The sequence below is a fragment of the Ixodes scapularis genome, unplaced genomic scaffold (assembly GCF_016920785.2).
Source record: "Ixodes scapularis isolate PalLabHiFi unplaced genomic scaffold, ASM1692078v2 PGA_scaffold0__279_contigs__length_252992795, whole genome shotgun sequence".
Classification (NCBI taxonomy): Eukaryota; Metazoa; Arthropoda; class Arachnida; order Ixodida; family Ixodidae; genus Ixodes; species Ixodes scapularis.
The window spans coordinates 172,207,149-172,228,543 of record NW_024609835.1 but is presented as its reverse complement, the minus strand read 5'-3'; the positions used below and the strand labels follow the sequence as shown (position 1 = coordinate 172,228,543).

Sequence of the window (21,395 nt, the reverse complement as noted above, 5' to 3'; positions counted from 1 at the left end):
CGCTTTGATCTTGAGCGGGGTGTGCTTGACGAGGTATCTTTATGGCCATCTTTCGGGCACAACGCCGACGCCGCCTTTTCGCGTAATGGGACATATAAGGCTTTACTTTTAATAAAAAAATCATTAATGTTTCTGTCTTCAGTGGCCCTTTAGAAGTCCTGCAGCAGCACGTATAGACGCTTCGCCTCCCTAAAATGCACCAAAATATTTTAGAGCGCAGCTCTTAGGCGCCCGTTTCCGGCTTGAGCGGCGTCGGCGTCGCCGTCGGCGTAACCGCGAGGTCACGTGACCCCCAAGGTCACGTGACCCACTAAGGTCACGTGACCCACTAAGGTCACCCCAAGGTCGCGTGACCCTCAAGGTCACGTGACCCCCCCCGGAGCATATTCAAGAAGGAGGGAGGAGGAGGAGGAGAAGGAGGAGGAGAAGGATGAGGAGGAGGAGGAGGGGTCTACCCTCCCCTCAGTACCCTTGCCTCCTCCTCCTCAAGAGCTGCGCTCCAATTCGGCGTTACAGGGAGTTGTAAACGGCTTTCACTTTTTAAACCTTGGCTCAAGTTACGTGGAATACCCTGCATATATATATATAAATATATATATATGTATATATATAAACTAAAGTTATACCCACGCCCTCGGGCCCCCGCCGCCATGCCCGTTATAAATATTTCTTCTTTTTTTCGGAAACATTTGTATCAAAGTTTCTGAAAACAAATACCATTTGTTCCCGAATCTCCTCGCACTTGTAAGGAACATCCGACTGAAACTACATATTAGTTTTCTTCAGTTTTTCATCAAACCGAAAACTGTATTTCAATCACAGTAAGTCACGTCCAGTAATTAGCGAGCATTACAGATTTTATTAAAACACAATACTTTCTTGAAATAAGAGATAGCGCACAAGCTAACTGTAGTATCGTGGGTATTACCACGAGAGCAGCCAGGACGTCGATACGCGAGCCTGTCACGCGGACCTGAGAGCAGCACGAGCGGGGACTCTGGAGCAAGCTGCGCGTCGAGCATATTCTATCTTTCCTGCCTTATTAAATGACGACTTTGCTGTGATGTAGCGTTGGCCTCCATACATAACACTAACTATAGAGCAATGATGAAAAAAAAAAGAAAGACAAAGGAACGATAAAGGGAACAAACACAACACCGTCACAGAACCAATCCGTTTATTTCAACACGGGCTCCCACGGGAAGTTCCTGAACACTATACGGGCGTAAAAAAAATTGTATAAATAAGCCAATGAACTGAGTGCAGTTAAAATGATACTGAAGCAAAAATGTGCACTTTTCAAAATATTGCCCGGCGAGCTTCCCGGGTTGGTACGGTACCCACATATCTGATTCGTACAGATGGATGTTGATCAAATTATTGTGTTTCTTGGAACGAAGTTCTCTGATCGCACTGATTGAGCGAAACCGTCAGCGGTAATCAGACGCTGCGAGCGAGGCCTTGTGGGAGTAGCCGTGGCGGAGAGGACGTATGCTTGCTTGTTCTCTCTCTCTCTCGTTTTTCGTTCTCCTGTGTAGGTGTTATCATAGAGTTATTACAATAAACGCTAGAGGCTCAGCTGGCGCTAGTGTCTACGGGACTTCCGGTTCCAAATTGAAGCAGACGGCATGCAGTCTACATTTTCAGCCTCCCTGTGTATTCCTGTGGAAAAACGCGCGTGAATTTTGTCTCTTCGCCGGAAAATAACATGAATAACTTTTGTCATTTCGGTTGTACCGGATAGTATGCACCTTTATTGGTATTGTGAAAGTGTAATTGCTTTAGTTACAGCATTTTTCTTTACCACTGAATGATGTTAAACTTCGCTCTATTTCAGGTCCAAACTTCTGTTTCAAGGAAGGCATGTGAAAACGAGCGACGATTATAAGCAAACTAACGATCCAAAGGAATGTAGAGTGTGTTCAAGGATTGCTAGCATTTCGGTGGTGCTTATATATTGCTAATATGCCCGTCCTGTCATTGGAGGAAAATGACTCCTTCGTGCACCTTTACGGGCGGTTAAAGAAACATTCGAACGCAAAAAATAAAGCTCGTGAGCTACGAAAGGTGTCTTTTTATTATTTTCTATGTCGGGCCATTTTTATCGGGCACCTGCTCTATATGGATTCCCCTATTTGCAAAGATTTGGAGCGTGCGGGTGATGATTTGAACCCAGAACAAGCATCTTCGCACATATTTATGAGCAGAAAGAATAAAGCAGTACTTATTTATTGCAAATCCGACTATATTACGTGGCTTTCAATTTATTTTGATCGTCAGCATGCACAAGGAGTTACTTATCCAGTATTACTGCGTAGTTCTTGCCGTCTATCTTGGTTTTCCACATGTCCTTCGTTTGTTTGGCACGTATATTCCCCATGCTGGAAAGCGCCGACGCCGTGTTCGCGCTAACAGTGCCCGACAGTGCAGATAAATACACGTATGAAGCGGTTTTAACACAGTTTTTCATACCACGAATTTCAAATAAAAATGCTGTAACTGACCAATTATTTCCTCTGTGTGACCGAGAAATGTTACAATGTGCCTAATACGTACAAATTATTAGTGATATTTGCTCTTATAATCGAGCGCAGAGAGAAACCGCACTCGCTTTTTCCCATAGAAATGTATTACCGGAAGTCAATTTCTGACTGCTTGCTGTCTGCTTCAAAATGCAACAGCACACTAAAGCCAGCTGAGCCTCTAGCGTTTATTGTAATAACTCTATGGGTGTTATTCACTGGCGGCCATAATTGAGCCCGCTGTCGCAGGGCACGAGCTCACGATGAGCATCTACAACGCTTCCGCAACGCGCACCTCACACCACCAAGATTGTAAATCCTCTTGGAAGATAAATGGAGTGTCGTTCTGAGCATGCACAGTGAACGCTGCGCTCAATTATGGCGCCCAGTGAATACCACCTTTAGGGGTATTCACGGAACGCCATACTCTTCGACGTTGCTCGCAGGTTCGCTGTGCACGCGCAAAATTAGCTCCCACTTATCGTCTTTCAAGAGTAACGGTTCTGATTGTGTGGAATGGACGTTGCACCTGCATCTGCGTGCATTCTTTGCAGGCCGTCAAGCCCAGTGCCATAGTGAAGCCCAAGCTCTGGGTACCTGTGCGCTCGCAGACCTCGAGCACCGGTCAAAGCTGTGCACGCGCGCTGATCACTTCTAACTGCCAGAAAAAGTTGTTCTCGAGCATCGTTCTGAGCATGCGCTGCGACGACGACGACGCGGACGTCTATAGCAGGTGTACGTACGGCAGAACTTTAGGCCTCTTCCTTGAAACATGCTCGCGCTCCTCATGAGACGGCACATCGTTGCCACTGCCTTGGCCCCTGCTGCTTTGATCTAGTAACGTTGCCTGCTGCTGTTGTTGCCGCACGTCGCTATAGACGCTTTGAGCACGCGCCAGATTGAGTTGCCACTGCCGACCTTCTCTTTTTGTCTTACCGAGGTGCCAAGCCACTGAAGCGGGCTTTGACGAGCCTCCAGAAAGGCTTACGCTGGGGAGAAGGACACAGTAGCAGCTAAAGTGGCAATAACCCGTCCTGCTGTGGCAATGATGAAGTGAAGCGAACGGCATAAGAGGAACCAAAACCTGAAGGTCAGTTATGGCGGCGCCCACGCACAGCTGCCTGAAAGTGCCTACAGCAGAACCACGGTCCGATCTCGAGGTGCGAGCAGGCACGAAGACCCTCGACGATCACGGAACATGCCGAGGTTGCCGAATACCGGATGGATGGGTAACTAGCAGCTATGCCCGATGTAACGGTCGGCACGTTGCGCCACGTCGTCTAAACCGGGCAGAGCGCCTCCCTAAGCTGGCCTGTCTGGCCGGGCAAGTAACGTTTTTGGAACCTCAGGAAGCGAGATTCCAAAAACGTACACCATGCAGGGGCTGCGTACTGTATTTATATGTTATTTAATAAATTTGGACACGACTTCGCTCAAAACAGCGTAACTTATAACAAATTGGTGCGCCACAAATGCCATTACGACCCAACATTTTCACCCAAAACATCGGTCCAGCACTTCTTTAAACTTGTCAAAAAAGTGTCTTTAAGTGGTGCATTTGTCGTCATAATAAAAAAATCCGAGACAGTGAATACATAAAATAACAGACAAGCGCACACACATTGTCTCAAGACACGGCTACTGATTTTATTTAACGTCACCACTTTTAGACATTCGTCCACCTTCTTGGGGGTTTCCACACTCCTCCCGACAAGATAACAATCAGCAAGTGTCATAGTCAAATCTCATGAATGCATACTTGTGGAAAAAAACTTTAAGCCAAAACATGCATCCTTTTCTTATGCACATCGGAGGAAACTGAAGCAAATCGTCTGGTTGACGCTGCCACTCACACCACACACTGGAATCAGCTGGATCTGCTTTAGGGTGTTCATCTCAAAGATGCTTTCGAGTTTTATTACAGGTGCTGACATCTAGGAGTAGCGGCGTCAACCAGACGGTTTGTTTACGTTTTCCTTTTTGTGCCTATAAATAGCAGGATCTTTTTTTCTTTTTTTTTTATATTTTTCCCAGAAAAGATGACACTGTATAAAGACGCCCTTGTGAGGAGTCTCTTTGCACTCCGTTTAGTGGCTTGTTTATGCAATTTTCGTACGCCCAAAGAGCGCTCACAAAACACCCGGTATTTTTAACACAGACGGTGGAAAAATAATACGGTATCGCGTCTGTCAAAGTGTCTTGTATTCTCCTCTCAGGTCCTTTTTTTTTTCAATACTTTTTTTTTGTTATAGTACTAGATACGGCCCAGATTGCCTCAGCGTGGTTCACGGTTGTATTAATTCCAGTCAAAGGATCAGTGCTAACCCTTTCTTTTTTTTTCCGTCTATTTTTTACTATCACGAACGACATTAAAGGTATGCCGAAAGCGTTACGGTTTTAACCTAAAAATACCAATAAACAGGCGTCAGTGTCGGAAATACAAAATTCGCTAAAAACCAAAAACACCAATAAACATCTGTTGGTGTAAGAATATACAAGTCGACTAAAACAAAACAAAACAGACGATGTTCTTTGCAAACATGAAGACAAAATGAATTACCTACGCGTTCGCCTCAAGCATTTCCGAAGCATGTCTGCTTCATATATCGAAAATCGAATATGTGACAAATAAATAAACACCGAAATACATCCGCCGATTTTCCTCATAAATAAACACCGTACGCAAATTCTACGGCCTAATAATAGACCATTCGCAACCAATGTCAATAACATACCAGACAACGGGGGAATTGTCTCGCACCGTTTTAACAACCTGCATCGATATGATCAAAATCCGGTAAAAGAAAAAAAAAATAGTAACATGACGATGGCTTCGGTCGATTTACCTCCACCTCCGCACCGGTGCAGTGAAGTGCAGGGCAGTGCACTTCGGGTAAGTGCATTCAAATACGACCGGACGCAAAACCGCCCTACGCTTTTCTGTACCGGTGCAGGAGGCGCAGGCATAGAGTTACTATAATGTACGCTAGAGGTTCAAGTGGCGCTAATGTGCTGACGCAAATTGCAGCAGACAACACAGTCAAAAATTGACTTCCGGTAATACATTTCTATGGGAAAGAGTTACTGCATTTTCTCCCTGTGCTCGATTATAAGAGCAAATATCCCGATTAATTCGTGCGAACTAGGTAGCCTGGAACATTCCTCAGTAAGGCCAACGAAATAATTGCTCAGTTACGGCGTTTTTCTTTCAAATTTATCGCATAAAAACGGCGCTAAAACGGCTTCGTACGTGCATTTATGTGCACTGGCGGACACTATTAGCGTGAACATGACGTCGGCGTTTTTCATCATGAGGGATATACGTGCCAGACGAACGAAGCACATCTGGAAATTGAGAGAGACAGCAAGAACTACGCAGTAACACTGGATCAGCCCCTACCCGTGCATGTGCAATCAAAATAAATTGAAGGCCACGTAATATATTCCGATTTTAATTAAGTAAGTACCTCTTTATTCTTTCTGCTCTGTACGAAGATGGTTGTTCAAAGTTCAAAATATCACCCGCACGCTCGAAATCTTTGACAACAAGTGCCCGATAAAAGCTGCCCTGCAGAGAAAACAATACGAAGAGACGCCTTTCATAGCCAACGAACTTTATTCTTTACGTTCGGAATGTTTTTATCCGCTCATGTACAACGGGGTCATTCTCATAGTGACAGGACTGGCATATTACCATTATGTAAGCGTCACCAGAATGCTGGCGAGCCTTGAACACAATCTATATTCGTTTCGATTGTAATTTTGCTATGAATCGTGGCTTGTCTTTACACACCTGCTGCGGAACGCATGTTTGGGACTGAAATGTTCCGAAGTTCAACATCGTTCACTAATGAAAAAAAAAAAAACGCTAACTAAAGCAATTACACTTTTACAATACTATTCGGTACAACCGAAATAACCAGTGTTTTGTGTTATTTTTCGGCGAAGAGACAAAATGCACGCGCGTTTTCCCATAGGAATGCACAGGAGCACCGCAAAAGTAGACTGGTTGCTGTCTGCTTCAATTTGCGTCACGGTAGTCGCATAGGCAGTAGCGCCAGTTGAACCTCTAGCGTACATTATAATAACTCTATGGGTGCAGGTAAACAGAACGAAGCTAAAGTTGCCCACGTGGTGCTGATGATAATGATACTACGTCACTCTGAAGTTTTCGGATGATAAACAAAGTCAATAAACCGAAACGATGCGTGTGCGTCACTAAGAAAGGAGATGAGTTTCAAGCCCCTGGAAATGGGGAAGGGCTAGTTTCCGTAGACTGGGGTTGGCGCTCTTCCATGTAGACGGCGTTTTCGAAAAACACGGAAGGCCCCGGTCGACGTTGGCGGAAGTAGACTCGAGCTACGATGGCTGCCACGACGATCAACAGAAGAGACAGCAGGCCAAGTGATACTCCCAGAGCCGGCGATACGGACCCTTCACAGAAACGAAAGATGGGGATGGGGAATGAAGAGAACACTGGTGAAATTTCTCTCTTTCAATTATGCGTGGAATGTTGATATTATAGCCAAATCAGTGAGGCGATACCTGCCATGTATCGCAAGAAAATTTCACGAGAGCGCACAAACAACTTGAATTTCGTTAGTTTACTTCATTTCGCGCGTGTCTGGAAACACTTTGTCTACCATGTATTTGTAATTTTTTTAACTGACTTTCTTGCATGAAGCCATGTAAACTAAAAATATATGGCTCTTAATGTTGACCTTAGCAAAGGCTGTTTTAGAACACCCAGAAGATTGTTATAGAAACAGGTAAACATACTAGCGTGCTAATGACATCGATTTGCTGCAATAGATGTATTAAAACGAGATTTGCTACTCTATGGAACGTAGTATATTCGAAAGAAAGTTAGCAAACGAAGACTGTGGATTGTACACAAAGGTTCAAATGGTAATGCTATTCATTGAACAATTGCGTCATACTATGGAAAGGGTCGCACGTCCAATATCATGGAACTGGATGTTAATTTCGGGAAAGGCGTACAAATAATTTGTTCTTCAAATATTTGAGGATGATATTTTTAGGTTTACACCTTATTAACAAGAATTACCCTTTTTAATATCAAGCTGGCCGAGTAAAGTTTAAGGAAGATAATCCAGACCCCCGAGCTGATTATAAAACATCATAATCTCAACCCCGGGCGAGACACGGTAATACAGGATAACGGAATACACAACGCAAAGTTTTGTGTCGTGTTGTCTGATATTTTTATTCCTCCCGTTATAAGATTTTGAATTATAAACTAAAATATTCTTCGTTTTATAAAACGCTATTAAACGCTTTCTAATGCACGAGCTCTAGTTTCAAAATTTCTTGAAAAAACTTCTGCCAGTACTCTCGCTGTTTTCCTTTTGTTTGTTTACATAACTGGCTTAAATAATCAGAATGAAATTCACGAACTTTTCGCGTTCCAGCTGGGCACCAAATTCGAAAACCAAAATCCAATATTGCGTTATCGTCATCACACATAACAAAAATCAATAATTCTATGAAGTTGACATACGTCTCAGTGGGTCGAGCATCTTAGCCAGTACTGATTACAACAATCGACAGTTTCACACGCACTGGTGAGGAGAAGGGCAACGCACCATTTCGCCTTAGCATAGAACCAAACTGAGGGCACGGGTGCGATATTCAAAGCCTTTAAACGCGTTCACCTTCTACAGCCGCTCCATGAAGCACATTTCATACTTAGAAGCTTTTGTTCCCAGACTTTCCACAATACATGAAAACTGTGGACGGTTATGGTGACACCTGCTATGAGACTCTGAGGGCTCTAATAGCATGTATCAAACTGACAAACGCATCAAGCTACTTTAGCTGTTCTCGCGGTTCCACCCTACTGCTCAAAGGGCTCTTTTCCGCGTGGCTCAATAATTTACTGTTGTGTCCCGAATCGCAAGTCGACATCGGGGAAGACTTCCCCCGTGCCTATCCACCAGCTGCTCAGAGATGATTCGCTAAGCACCGCGGGAATGAAGAGCATACCAAGAAATAACTTTGTTCTAGACTATAAATCTCCATCTACAGTTGTGGGCAGCAGGCACTTTAAGCTAGGGCATAATGTAACGGGATACCGCATAAACAACTTAGCCCGAGGAATTCTTCTCGCAGTGTTCGACGGACTTTCGAGGGACCTAATTCCTGCACCCAAGAAAACCCGAGGAGAACCCATTCTGAAGCAGTCGACATTCACGCCGAAAAGCAGAAAGCGAAAAGCACATATGTTGGCTCCCCAAAAGGATTGTAGGCAGACCGAGCAAGCTTAACCAAACGGCTCTTAAAGGGGCTCTGCAAAGACTTCTTTACTGGTTTTTAATTTGCACCGAACCTGAGCGCACTGAACGTAGTAACGTGGTGAAACTTTTCTTTTCTGGAAATTCGCTTTATTTTAAAAGTTATAGGCAAATTAACATTAAAAAAACAAGCAAAAAAATAACCTCCCTCATGAAGTCCTTGGTTACTTGGGTGGCCGTGAACTAGAGGAGGGGTAGTGGGCTCATCGCGAGAGCTCACGGCTGCCGCACTCCGTGTCGACGGCGCGAGAGGGCACTACTAAAGCATGTTCTAGCTAGGCTGTATAAAGCGGGCACCCAGACCGGCCCTCAATGCATTTGCTGCGCGATTAAACACTAATTGGGCATGACACTTCATTGGCCACAAACGACAGAAAACACGGGGTAAAGATCAGTTCAGAATGGGGGCCACTTCGCGCTGCCATACTGCGAAACGGCCAAACCGCAAGACAAAGCTTCTCGCCGAAGACGTTCGGAACGCTCGGAGCCGGTCGGATCCTCCTGTCTATACGACCGCAGCGCCGCCGCGTACATCCGGGACCTTTCCGTGCCAACGCCTGATCCCACTACTACTTTCTTGTATGCGCCGCCTTTTCCACCGCTTGGTGGCGGGTATGTCGACGGGTCATTTCTTGTTTCCATACTTTATAAACTGCATTCGTTTCTTTTATGATTTAAAATACTGAACAAAAACTACTTTAATAAATAATTAAAACGGTTCACGTCACTTATATTTTGTATTTCGACTAAAAAGGAGCTTTTAACGGCTCTGATCAGTAGTAAGCCCAGGACCAAAGACGTCACATTTTGCGCGCTTTCGGTACCGCAAGTCGCCCTCGTTGGTGGAGGAGGTTTCCGCGTTGTCCGGTTAAAATATGACGCAATGATATTTAGTCACTCTCTCCATGCCCGCTGACTTGCCCGAACTTCAAGAGACGTGGAAACCGCAAAAAAGGTAGACGCTTAAATATGACTGCAGGGCCCCCTTAAAGACCGACGACCAGTTCGCGCTTTCCACTTTCCTCCCGATTCCCTTTCTCGCCCCCCCCCCCCCCCCCCTTCTACCCTGTCCACCGTTGCCTGTGAGCCCACGGTGAAGAGGATCTTCTGCCGTGCAGAATCTCGAGTCTAGTCGTCGGCCTTTAAGCACGCGCTCCCGTGCTTTTCACGGCACAGTCAACGAAAATTGTCCTCGAGTACAGTAGTGACGCCTCCTACGGTCGCGCTGCGGCATAGCTCCCACGGCCCCTCAGCTGCGCTTCCAGTCTACTCCGCCGCAGTGCCGCATTGCAATCACCGGAGAGACCGCAAAAGAGCGAGCGCACATCCAAACCGGTGGCAAGTTCAATCCCCGTGAGTCCAAAGGTTTGTGTCACTACCCAATTATGAAAAGTTTCGATTCCCCTTTTCCGCGCTTATCGACATCAGCTTGCGGTAATCCACGTGACGAAAGGTGCCGAATGCTATAAGGTAGCATTTCTGGCGATGCTTTATCAGCCTCGCTGGCGTGTTAAATACCGGCTTTCGATTAGTTTAATTCCAAATGCGTCGGGTAACATTCGGACATTCAACATTCCTTCAATCGGGAAATATGATTACAACCGACTTTGCTAATTGGATGATGCCGCAACCAATACGATTGCCACACAATGCAATAAGAACGTCGAAGAACGAATCCCAAAGCAAGAAACGTGAACAAAATAGGTCACGCCCCGCGTTATGTAAGATGTCGCTCACTATAGTGGATGCCTTAAATCTCATTCAAACGAGAACGGAATAATTAAAAAGTTATTTTCATGATAAACACGTTTTTTTACGCTTTACACAAACTACAAGGAAATCGCACCGCTCACTGAAAAGCTGCGCGAATCTAAAAAGAAAATAAAACGCTGAGTTTACATATTCCTTTCTAATGTGAGACAACGGGCAAACGTATATTTGTTTAGAGACGTCGGCTACTCACCAGTGAGTGGACTAGATTGGCCACTTCCTGAAAGAAAATTTGAGATATATTAAACAGCTATAGATACACTCTATTGTTGCGTCTTTAGTCATTGTTTAAGCCCATTCTAGACAAACACCCTAGATAAGCGCCCCTAGTTGAGAACCGACGACCAGTTCGAGCTTTCCAGTTTCCTCCGCTTCCTCCTCTCACCCCTTGTACCCTGTCCTCCGTTGCCTGTTTCCTCCTCCCTCAGGGCGAGGAGCATCGTCTGCCTTGCAGAATCTCGTGTCTGGTCGTCGGCCTTTCACAAGTACTTGCACGTGGCACGGAAGGCGGCGAACAAGTGTGTTGCGCAACCAAAGCTCGAAGAACGCGCGTGAGTGCCGAGGGAAACCAAGTTATCCTAAAGGGATCCCGCTAGTTCTCTGATTTCAATTTATGCCACGCCGCTAATTCATCGTACACCCTGCATACGCTGCCTCAGATATGTTTTTTTGTTGTTGTTGTTTGCATGATGGTCTTGTCGCATTGGTCATGAAAACTGTCTGCAGAGTGGTTCCAAGCATACATATTTATCAAGAAAAACATGATTGAAACATGATTGTGGAGTATCCGGACTCCGGAGATAGTTCTGACATGATGGCTGCTGTATGATGTACGAGCGGTGCGAATGCGGCGTCATGGTTTCGTCTTTTTAGAGAAAGTCCCTAAATTGTGAACGTCTTCCCCAGTTGCGTGCGGTTTCTGCTTTTATTTTAGCTTTGGTTGGGGGAGGGTTCGCGATAAAAAAAGGACAGAAGAAAAAATGTATGCGAAAAAGAGAAAGAAAAAAAACAGAGGAGGATGAGAAAGAGAAAACGAAACAACGAAAAAGTTATCGAAATATCTTATTTGTATCGTTTTCGGTAATTCTTTTTTTTTTCTTTCTACCACACTAGACGCTTGAAATAAATACATCAATGGATAACCCCGTAGCTCGAGACAGCCTACGTTATAAAACAAATTTGTGCGTTCACTTTCCTGCAGAACGTAAGAAGACAACCAATCGCGGCGGAGAATAGAAAGACCTCGGCCAATCACAAAGCTGGAAATACGATTAGGCCGAAGGAATTAGGTGCGCTCAGGAAGAGTGCGCAGGAGGTTTCGCTTGCACACATCGCATTGTTTTAGGCCTTATCGCTTTCAGAGCATTATCATTCACTGGGTTCCTCATTCCCCGTGATCTGCTAAAAAAAAAAAAAAAAAAACTACATATGCTTTTTTTCTTTAGCGATATATGATTATTACCTCGAAAAGCCAGCCGACGGATCCGTAAGGAGCAGTTAAACCAGGTAAACAGATGTGTGAACCAGCTTTGTCAATGTACAAGGCGGGCCATAGCAGGCAATCTCACGATCGCCAGCCCATGCGCATTACTGTGATAGATATGTATGGCATCAACCGCCAGCGGAGCACGTCACTCTACGTTCTGACCAAGAGATGGAGAGGTTTACTGTACTCAAGTTTTTCAATTATCTTTTTAATGTAATAGTTAGAGCCGAAAACAAAGTCTAACGCACGGTTCATATATCCTAAGCTACAAAACGTAAAACTTAACAGTACTTAGAGAAAAGCGTTTCATTGTCCTTTTTATCTCTAAAACATTCAAACATTCCCTTTCCTCATATTATAAGGGTGCTCGATTTTAATTTCAGCAGGTTTATTTAAAAAAAAAAAACTCCGTGAAGGCTACACTAATCCGGTTTGTGGAGGCGAGTTATATGGCTAGGGAAACATAAATAGAAAGATAGTGGTTACGATAAGTCGAATAATAAACTAAAATATGTGAATTCACTCTTTAAATATTGATAATAAACATATGGTTCCAATTAAAACTTGCTGAGCATCAATAAAAATTCCTTAAAGGGGCACTTCGGCAATTTCTTTATGGTCCCCGATTCGCCTGAACATTTGCTGAACACAGTAAGAAACATGGTTCAAATAGTATCCCAACTATTAGGTTAAAATATATATTTTTTCACGAAGATATTAAATTAACACTTTCGGTCCTCACCATGCTTTTCAAACTGAGTTTCTTTTGGTAACAACGAAAAAGTGACGTCGCCGGAAGGCCGGGGTTCACTCTTTGGACTGTAGATTTTGTTCCCAACAAACTCCAAGCAGTTTCATGGTGTCTGATAAATGCTTTGGAAGGCCGGCCCAGTGCCGAAGCGCCAGCACAGAACAAATGCTTGACATATTCTATTTATAAAACTGCTTGCTCGACTGATAAGACGTCACGGCAATGAAAAGTGCGGTTATATTTGAATTTTAATTTTCACATAATTTTGATTGGCCGATTTCACAATAACTTTTAGGAATGTCACGATACTAAATAGCATACCGGAAAGGGTGCAAGCCGGGAATTCAGAAACTATATACAGTTGAGAGAGTCCGAAATATCGCCGGGGTATTCCTTTAGGCCGGGGTCACGCTGCTTGTGCATAATACAAAATACAGTCTGCATGGCATACAGATTCGAACGCGAGTCATCGCGAGATCCGTGCTTCGAATGCCGCATGGCAATGAGTTCAAGGAGAAAACTTGGCACGTGGCATTCGAACCACGGATATTGCGGGGACTCGTGTTTGCAGACTGTCTTCTGTATGATCTATGAGCAGTGGAATCTAAACTTTATTCAATCAATGTTAGAAAGTCTTGGAACACGTGGGAAGCACAAGTGAGCGCCAAAGTTACCTTTCGTGCAGCAGGAGCAAGGCTAAGGTTCGAAAACTAGACTTTACCAACACCCCCCCCCCCCCCCCCCCGGGCCGTTTTTGTCAAAATCAGAGAAAACCAATAAACTCCAAATCAAAACTGTTCTTCAATGAAAAAAAAAAAATATTGCGGTGGCTTAGCTCGGTTATGTCAGGATATAGGTAGCGTGAGCTTATGCGCACAAAATGAGAGGCGCTACCAAGCGACTCCGGTGCAGCGTCAGACTTGGCTGCTGCGCAAACGGAGGCGCACAGCTGGGCACACGGCGGCGCCAGTGCGTCTGTCGTGGCTATGACGTCACTCCTCTGGAGTGCGCAGACCGGCAAGGCGCACGCGGTGGTGGCGGCGGCTCCGGCGCACCAGCTGTGCGCCGTGTGACGTCACTGCTCCCCGCGCATGCGCAGCACGGAGCATGGCTCATTATGCGAGCCACGTGAAACTGCTCAACCTCGGCCAGTGTAGCTCACGCTACGAAAAATCTTCTCCGAGGGAAGACTATATTGGTCTACAGCTTTATTCCTTCCTGACCCGAAAGACAGCACCCCCAAATGGGCTGTCCGGAAGGCTTTTCCTTAGTTCGGAACCGCACATCTTATTCCGTTTTTTTTTTTTTGTTTTTTTTCTCGATCGGAGACGGTCTTTAAGTATTTGGGTAACGCGTAAGTTCCCCGGAGGTTGAACAATTCCATGCCATATGTCCTTTTTTTTTCTTTTAGATGGGCCCTGATAAATTTTGATTTCTTGGCTGACACCGAAAATTGATACCGAAAACACCGAATCGGTGGCGAAAAAATAAATCCCTAAGAATCGTTCCGGAACTTGAACAAAAATAAACCCCCAAAATGCGGAGCTCTAGTGATAACACGCCCACGCAGTAGTTCTGTCTCTTATCATCCGCGTTTATGCACCACTAGCATAGCATTGCGGTTGTTGTGCGAATGGTAACTTTGGTGCAACCCCGCTCTTTTTAGGCGCTTCAAATCATACTAATATTGACTGATTTACTGGTTTTCGATTACGCTCAGCGAGTTGCTAATTGTAACCATATATTTATTTCCACTAATTTCAAAGGCAGTTATTAAAAAAAATGAGCTATTCGTTTGACTTATTGTGAGGATTTGCACTCTATATTATATCTCCCTGACCATATAACCCACCTGCACAAACCGCATCACTGTACCTTTCACGGATTTTTTTAAATATGTTATGAATAAAATTAAACACTCTGTATGCATTTAAAAATTTACTACATTTCCTAGATAACAATATGTTATCGAGGCAACAAATAAGATAGATGGCCTGTGTGCATTTTAATAAAAACAAAACTTGTGGTGTTTTATAATGGCCTGGTCTGTGACTTGGTCTATTCTTGCCCTTGTCCCCCCCCCCCCCCCCCCGGCCCCCTTTTGCAAATATTAAGGTGTGTGTGTAGGGGGGGAGGGGGGTAACGCTGTTACATCGCCACTCTTACCCCCTTGTCTCTCTGTAGGCCCACTCAAACCCTACAGGTTTCCAAAAAAAGAAAAAATAAGTTGACAGAATTAAACGTCACCAGGGATCTCGTGGATGTTTAATTCCTTCCATTCATTACCGACACTTACATTAATGTCAGTGAGCATTGTACCGTGTAAAACGTTTGGTTCATTATTAACCTCATGGTGTCGTAGTCTAATCGTAACTTTTAATTACATCCCGCCAACTGCTATGATGAGTACTGTGGAATTCAAAATGTGGTGTGGTATTGTGCATGTTAAAACACTTCTAATTTTGAATAACAATTTCTATTTCCACTCCCGAATTAGTTCCTCTCTTTACTGTAATGCCTCATAGCGCTGCAGGTGTCAGAATAAATAAATTGAATAAATAAGAAAATCACCTTGTTGATGTCCGTCCGGAAAAACTGAAAAATAAAAATGAAACAAATGTGCATAATTACGTTAATCATTATTCGGAAATGGCCGCTCGGTTTATTTTACACTAATGTTGACGTCAGATACTTTACGCTGAAAACATTCTATTCGGCTGACGTAGAAACATTTTTTAGAACACCGATGGGGAATAATTACCTGATGCCTCTGTCCCTCGAGCATAACCCTGAAATCTAAGGACGTCCGCGTTAAATGTAATTTTACCGCGCCAAATTAAAATGGCATGCGTGTGATTTTTGTTCCAGCTTGACTTGAAAATGGCCATCATGAGAAATGTATGAAGGTCGTATATATATTCGTTGGCGCACTTAAGCACTGAGCGCTTCAGACAAGTCAGCATGTAGAGGAGAGTTTCGTAACATGAATGACTCATACGGATCGAGGTCGTTAACCCAGTGGGAAATTCGAGTAAAGCTCTCATGCTATTAAACGGCTTACCTCTTCTCGGCTCTTTATCAGTTCAGTTGGAGTTTTAATTTAGCTGAAACAACAGTACAGCTAGAAGATTTAATTTTGATAAAAAAGAAATTTGGTTCAACATGTCACTTTGGCTGGAGCATACACCTTAAAAACAAATTGCCAGCGACCTTTGCCTTTGAAGTCCTAGAATGCATGAAATGCGTGACAGAGAATTGGTGAGGCAATTGGTGTTTCACATGGCGTGTATTTTCCCGCTAAATTTAGCGGGGAAACTGAATGGTTGAATAGGTCACTTGACATCAGGTCATTTGACGCCGATTTACCCCGCTACCTGACGTCACCATATGTCACGTGACGACAGGTGAGGTCAAATGACGCCACCTTCCTGCCAAATTTACTGGGGAAGGCTTTAATAGGAATAGTCGACTCACAATAAATCCTTCTCTATATTTTCTCGTATTTCGATTTAAACTAAAAGATTTTATAAAATTAATTAAAAACTTATTCATTAGCATTTAGTTCTTGCCATCGTAAATGGAATGAAAATAATATCAAAGATTTTACTGCGTAAGAGCGCAATGGGGGGCCCACCTGAATGCTATCCAGTGAATAATATTTAAGATTAAGAAACTTATACACAAAAATTAGTGAAACTATCTAGCTCATCAGATGATTGACACCCATACAGTTAGTAAGTTTCGCACAAAGTCTGCAAGTCCGAAGCCATGTCTCTGGGAGAAATAAAACATGATGGCCGATTTGGTCTTCCATAGTTTTTTTCTCAATATCAGTTTTCACATTAAAGGGATGCTGAACCGAAATCTGGATTCCACGAAACACGGCGGCAAAAGCGTGCAACCGGATGCTACAAACACCAAAACATCACTCATTCAGCGATATCTTAAACTAATGACCGTATTTTTCAAAAAAAGAAAAATGAGACGCATTTGACAGATCTGTATACGTCTTTGTTTCTCCGAGAAGGAGAGGGAACGGCCTAGCGTCTTTTCCGCCTCGGCGCCTTGAGGGGGCGAAGCGAAGAGAGGGGGAAACGAGATATCGTGACGACACGCGCCTCGTCGGCCTCGTTTAATCTCGACCTCTTTTTCCAAAAATACGGCCGTCGATTCGAGTTATCGCCTTACGAGTAGTGTTGTAGGGATTGTAGCGTCCTGCCTACAGCTCCTGCATTGTTTACTGAAATCCAAATTTCGGTTTACCATCCCTTTAACAAAATCTCATGATCAGTTCCCAAACATATTGTCGATCTTATACCAAAAGGTGCCATTAAATCTTTGCATGCAGCGTCCTCATTTCGAACAACTGTAGTTTGAATTGTTCATTTAAAGTGGAAAAACGCAGGTTATAAGATTGTGGTTAAGCGATCTAAAGCTTGAAAGGGAATTGAACACTTTAGCCTGCACTTACCCTTCTTCGCACTCATTGATACAAGGTTATTCGGGCAAACGAAGAGGCCCAGGACGAACAAACTGAAACTTCTACTAGCATCGAAGATGCAAGCAGAATTGAGATTTCTTCAAATGAAATGTCTATCAAACTAAAGCTGTAAGCAGACTTAAGAATTTCGTCTAAATTGAGACCTTACCCAAACTGAGATCATCGGATTGCATACAATAGCCATGATCGGCACCTTGATACAACAGCACCCTTACCCTTTCCCTTGCTAGAAATTGTGACGATGATAACGTCTTGCTTTAGTTTTCGCTCCACTACAACGCCCACGATTATTCCACCGCTTCTTTAAATGATAGTAAAGGATAATACCGTAACCCTTCCTATGAACCTTTTCTAAGCGGGCGCCGCCATCTTGAATCTCGGAACTTCCGGTATACGGGAAACATCATTTTAGTCTCGCCACACTACTGAGAAAACTTCACGTTTTATTCGCCACTTGTCTACCATTCTTGTTATGCCTTTTCTATATTATTTTACTTGCTTCAGGTTGTAATGCTTCCTTGTTTTTTCTCCATCCCGCATACTGGATTTGTTAACGACGTGGTCGGGGACAAGGGTGAACAAAAAGAAAGAGTCTAGATAACGATGTCCTACTAGATTTTCGACATTATCTAAGGTCAAAAAGAGCCACAATGCTGCGACAGTGTTTGGATGTGATTCGTTTCAGGGTGATGGTAACACCCCAAAATGGTGCTCTCAACAACTGTGAGCCAATTGAGCGAAAACGTATATGGTTGGCTAAATATAAGTGTGAGGTCACGAAATGTAAAAAAACACTTCACTTAGTGTTCAGCGCAGCTTATATTACTTTCCCTCGAACACACCACGAGCACCACATGATTTCAACAGCAAAAGGACAACTCAATTTACTCGTCTCTTGGAGGCCTGTTCAAACATAGACCACTGTGCTACCTCAGTGAGATAGTGTTGACTTCGTGCTGTATTAGAGATTCGTACAGTGCTGACAGAGCGCTACATCAGCGCTAAGTTACGTTCCAACAAGTGCTGTATCAGCGCTGTTCCTAGTGTAATTTGAGCACTGCGATGATATCTGCGGACCGGCCTTCAAGGTACCGAAAAGTAGTCGCTCTCATTTCCGAAGCTGGGGCTGTTTCTCGTGGTAGGCAGTCTGTTATCGCTTGGCTAACGCCATCCTTCGCGGGTGGGTTGTAATTGGGATTTTTTTTAAAACAAGAAATCAGACAGAAAATAAAGGTGGGCTACCTTTTGGGAGAGGGCTCGCTACCTGGCTGGATTAATTATCTTCTAGAACATTCCACGATTAAAAAAAAACACATGGCTGAAATAGTTTTTACGCGATGATATTTAGTTCATGATCATAATTACAACCAGACACGAAAACATTTTAACTATGATATTATAACGCATGTCTGAGGAGAATTTTAAACCAACAATGTGTGCAATTTATGTGAAACTAGAATGGATAAATAAATTACCACGTTATCAGTATAATACTAATATTATAAGGTAGCTTCAAAAGCGGCGGTCACTTTTCAATTTTAAAGCAGCACGTTAAAAAGTCGTACAAGTAAACTTGATTGGTCAGCAACTAACATCCATTGTGTTTTTTTTTTTGTCTTCCTTTGGTGTAACTTTTCATGCAAAGTTTCATTCATGTATTATAAACTTTAAATATACACTGTATGAATATATTTAAAGTGAGAAAATCATGTACCTTTCGCAGCTGCGCAGATAAACGCATTCCTGACACTGCATTTGATGTCGTTCCACAGTGAATCGAAGTGTCGAAGCTCGACGCAGTTCTCGTCTTTGCCGTTTGGCTCCCCTTTTTGCCAGTACTCGAAGTCCAAAGGTGAACCATCCAGCCATTCGAAGGTCCCTGCAAACAGTCAACGGGGAAACTCACGAGACAGCGGCGGCATATCCCCCTCCGGCAGAGATCTTTATTATAATAGTCACCGAGAAAATGAGAAAAGCAGGCATCTCTTTCAGGTGCGCAGCCTCCTGCACGCGCTCGTCACCTTCCATCGTCCTTTGTGTGCGGATGCATGCCTGAGGATCTCGAGCCACCGAAGCGTTGTCGAAGGCAGAAAGTTCGTACTGGAGGCGGGACAACTGAATGACCTCCCAATGGTTCTATACTCTGTTCACCCTTAAGCTGAGACTGCGGCCAAAGCTACAAGTGCGAGCAAGGACGCGCTCCTGGCTTTCAGACGGGGATTTCTAGCACGAGTGCTGGTTCTGTGGATGAACGCTTCAAGCAACGACCTCGAGCTCTCATGCTTGTGGCATCGGCTGCGGTCTCAGCTGAAAGAAGCGGTGCAACAAGTTTTCTACTTTGCGCAAATACAGCTTAGAGCGGATTCCTGGCGTTAATGACTTGTGAAACACCCCTTCGTTTTTCACCACACGCAATCGAAGTCGCAGAAAAAAAAGTGAAAGCCGTTTACAACTCCCTGTAACGCCGAATTGGAGCGCAGCTCCTGAAGAGGAAGAGGGAAGGGTACTGAGGGGAGGGTAGACCCCTCCTCCTTCTCCTCCTCCTCTTCCTCTCATTCTTGAATATGCTCCGGGGGGGTCACCTGATCTCGGGGGGAGGGGGCCATGTGACCTCGGGGGGGGGGGGGGGTGTCACGTGACTTCGGGGGAGGGGGAGATCACGTGACCTCGGGAAGGGGGTCACGTGACCTCCGGGGGGTCAAGTGACTTGGGGAGTCACGTGACCTTGGGTGTCACGGGACCTTGGGGGTGACGTGACTTGGGGATTCACGTCACCTTGGGTGTCACGTGACCTTAGGGGTCACGTGACCTTGGGGTGACCTTGGTGGTTCACGTGACTTTGGGGTGACCTTCGGGGGTCAAGTGACCTCGCGGTTACACCGACGGCGACGGCGACGCCGACGCCGCTCAAGCCGGAGACGGGCGCCTAAGAGCTGCGCTCTAAAGATAAAGAGAAACCAGCAGCGTTCACCACCTCAGCTCGCAGCCCGAACAAGTGGCTACGTGATATGGAGCCGATTATATGCCGCCAAAGTTGATCATAACCACGCAGTGGGGTTGGCAAGGCACAGGACACGCTCGGAGTTCCAAACGCTGTTAGGTACGGCTATTGTCGTCATTGCAGCGATTGGACACGGGCTTGTGCCCGAATGCTTCTCGAGCTATCGATTATCCCCAGCCCAAATCGAGTGTTCACGCGATGAAAGGGCTCAATATATGAGCCATAATCAAATATCGTCACTGGAAAATACTGCGATCCTCCAGTTAAGTCATCAAGTTTCGTGAAGGAGAGATTGAATAAAAGTGCTCGAATTTGGTCCGTGGAATTTCACCGCAACAAAGGAGTTTCTTGGCCAGTGGCGTTTCGTGCGAGTATCCTTGAGCCCCACCTGTGCCAGTAAGCTCATGTAAAGTGAAAGACATTCCAATTAAACATTGTTACAACGCCCCTTTAAAGGTGAACGGAGTATGATCCTGTCAGTGACCATAATATTATCATAGCGACGGCATAAACTTTCAGAAAGAAATAGCGACTATTACAGGATTGCATCAGCTTCAAGAGTACGGATGTTCTCTCCCTAAATGGTGCTCAAACAATGATCCTCTCCTTGAACCTGTCTAAACCGAAAGTAATGACATATTCCCGGAAGACACACATGACTTTCTACGATTACAGTTGTAAGTGGAATGAAAGATCTTGGACTTGAATTTGATTCGACTCTGAGATTCGCAAGTCACGGAACCAAAGATGGTCCAGTGATCTCTGTACAGGTTAAGGCTACTTCTCGCATTTGCGTTTGACTGTGTTCAACTGCATTGCGTTCATTTGTAGCCGTTTAACACACTAGTAGACAGGCACTATCTATCGGTGAGGTCCTGCAACACTTCCGACCGGTGTAGAACTAAACAGACAAGATTTTGCAGCATTTCCTGGATGAATGCGAAGTATTAGATCTAAAAAACTGCCGCTTATAACATTGTCAGAATTATTACAAACCGATGGTAAAATAGCGATATGAATAGTGATATGTAGAACATTATAAAAAATTAT

The 21,395-nt window shown here is 44.4% G+C and overlaps 1 protein-coding gene across 1 annotated transcript in view; it reads right to left on the bottom strand.

Moving 5' to 3' along the window:
• Nucleotides 1-21,395, bottom strand: part of LOC120847345 (macrophage mannose receptor 1-like) — a 138,503-nt gene that overhangs the window by 37,654 nt on the left and 79,454 nt on the right. The window contains exons 10-12 of the mRNA XM_040504049.2: nucleotides 19,059-19,223; nucleotides 15,415-15,438; nucleotides 10,800-10,826 (exon numbers count right to left, since the gene is read on the bottom strand). Coding sequence (XP_040359983.2) covers nucleotides 10,800-10,826; nucleotides 15,415-15,438; nucleotides 19,059-19,223 — 216 coding nt within the window. The remainder of the gene's footprint in view (nucleotides 1-10,799; nucleotides 10,827-15,414; nucleotides 15,439-19,058; nucleotides 19,224-21,395) is intronic.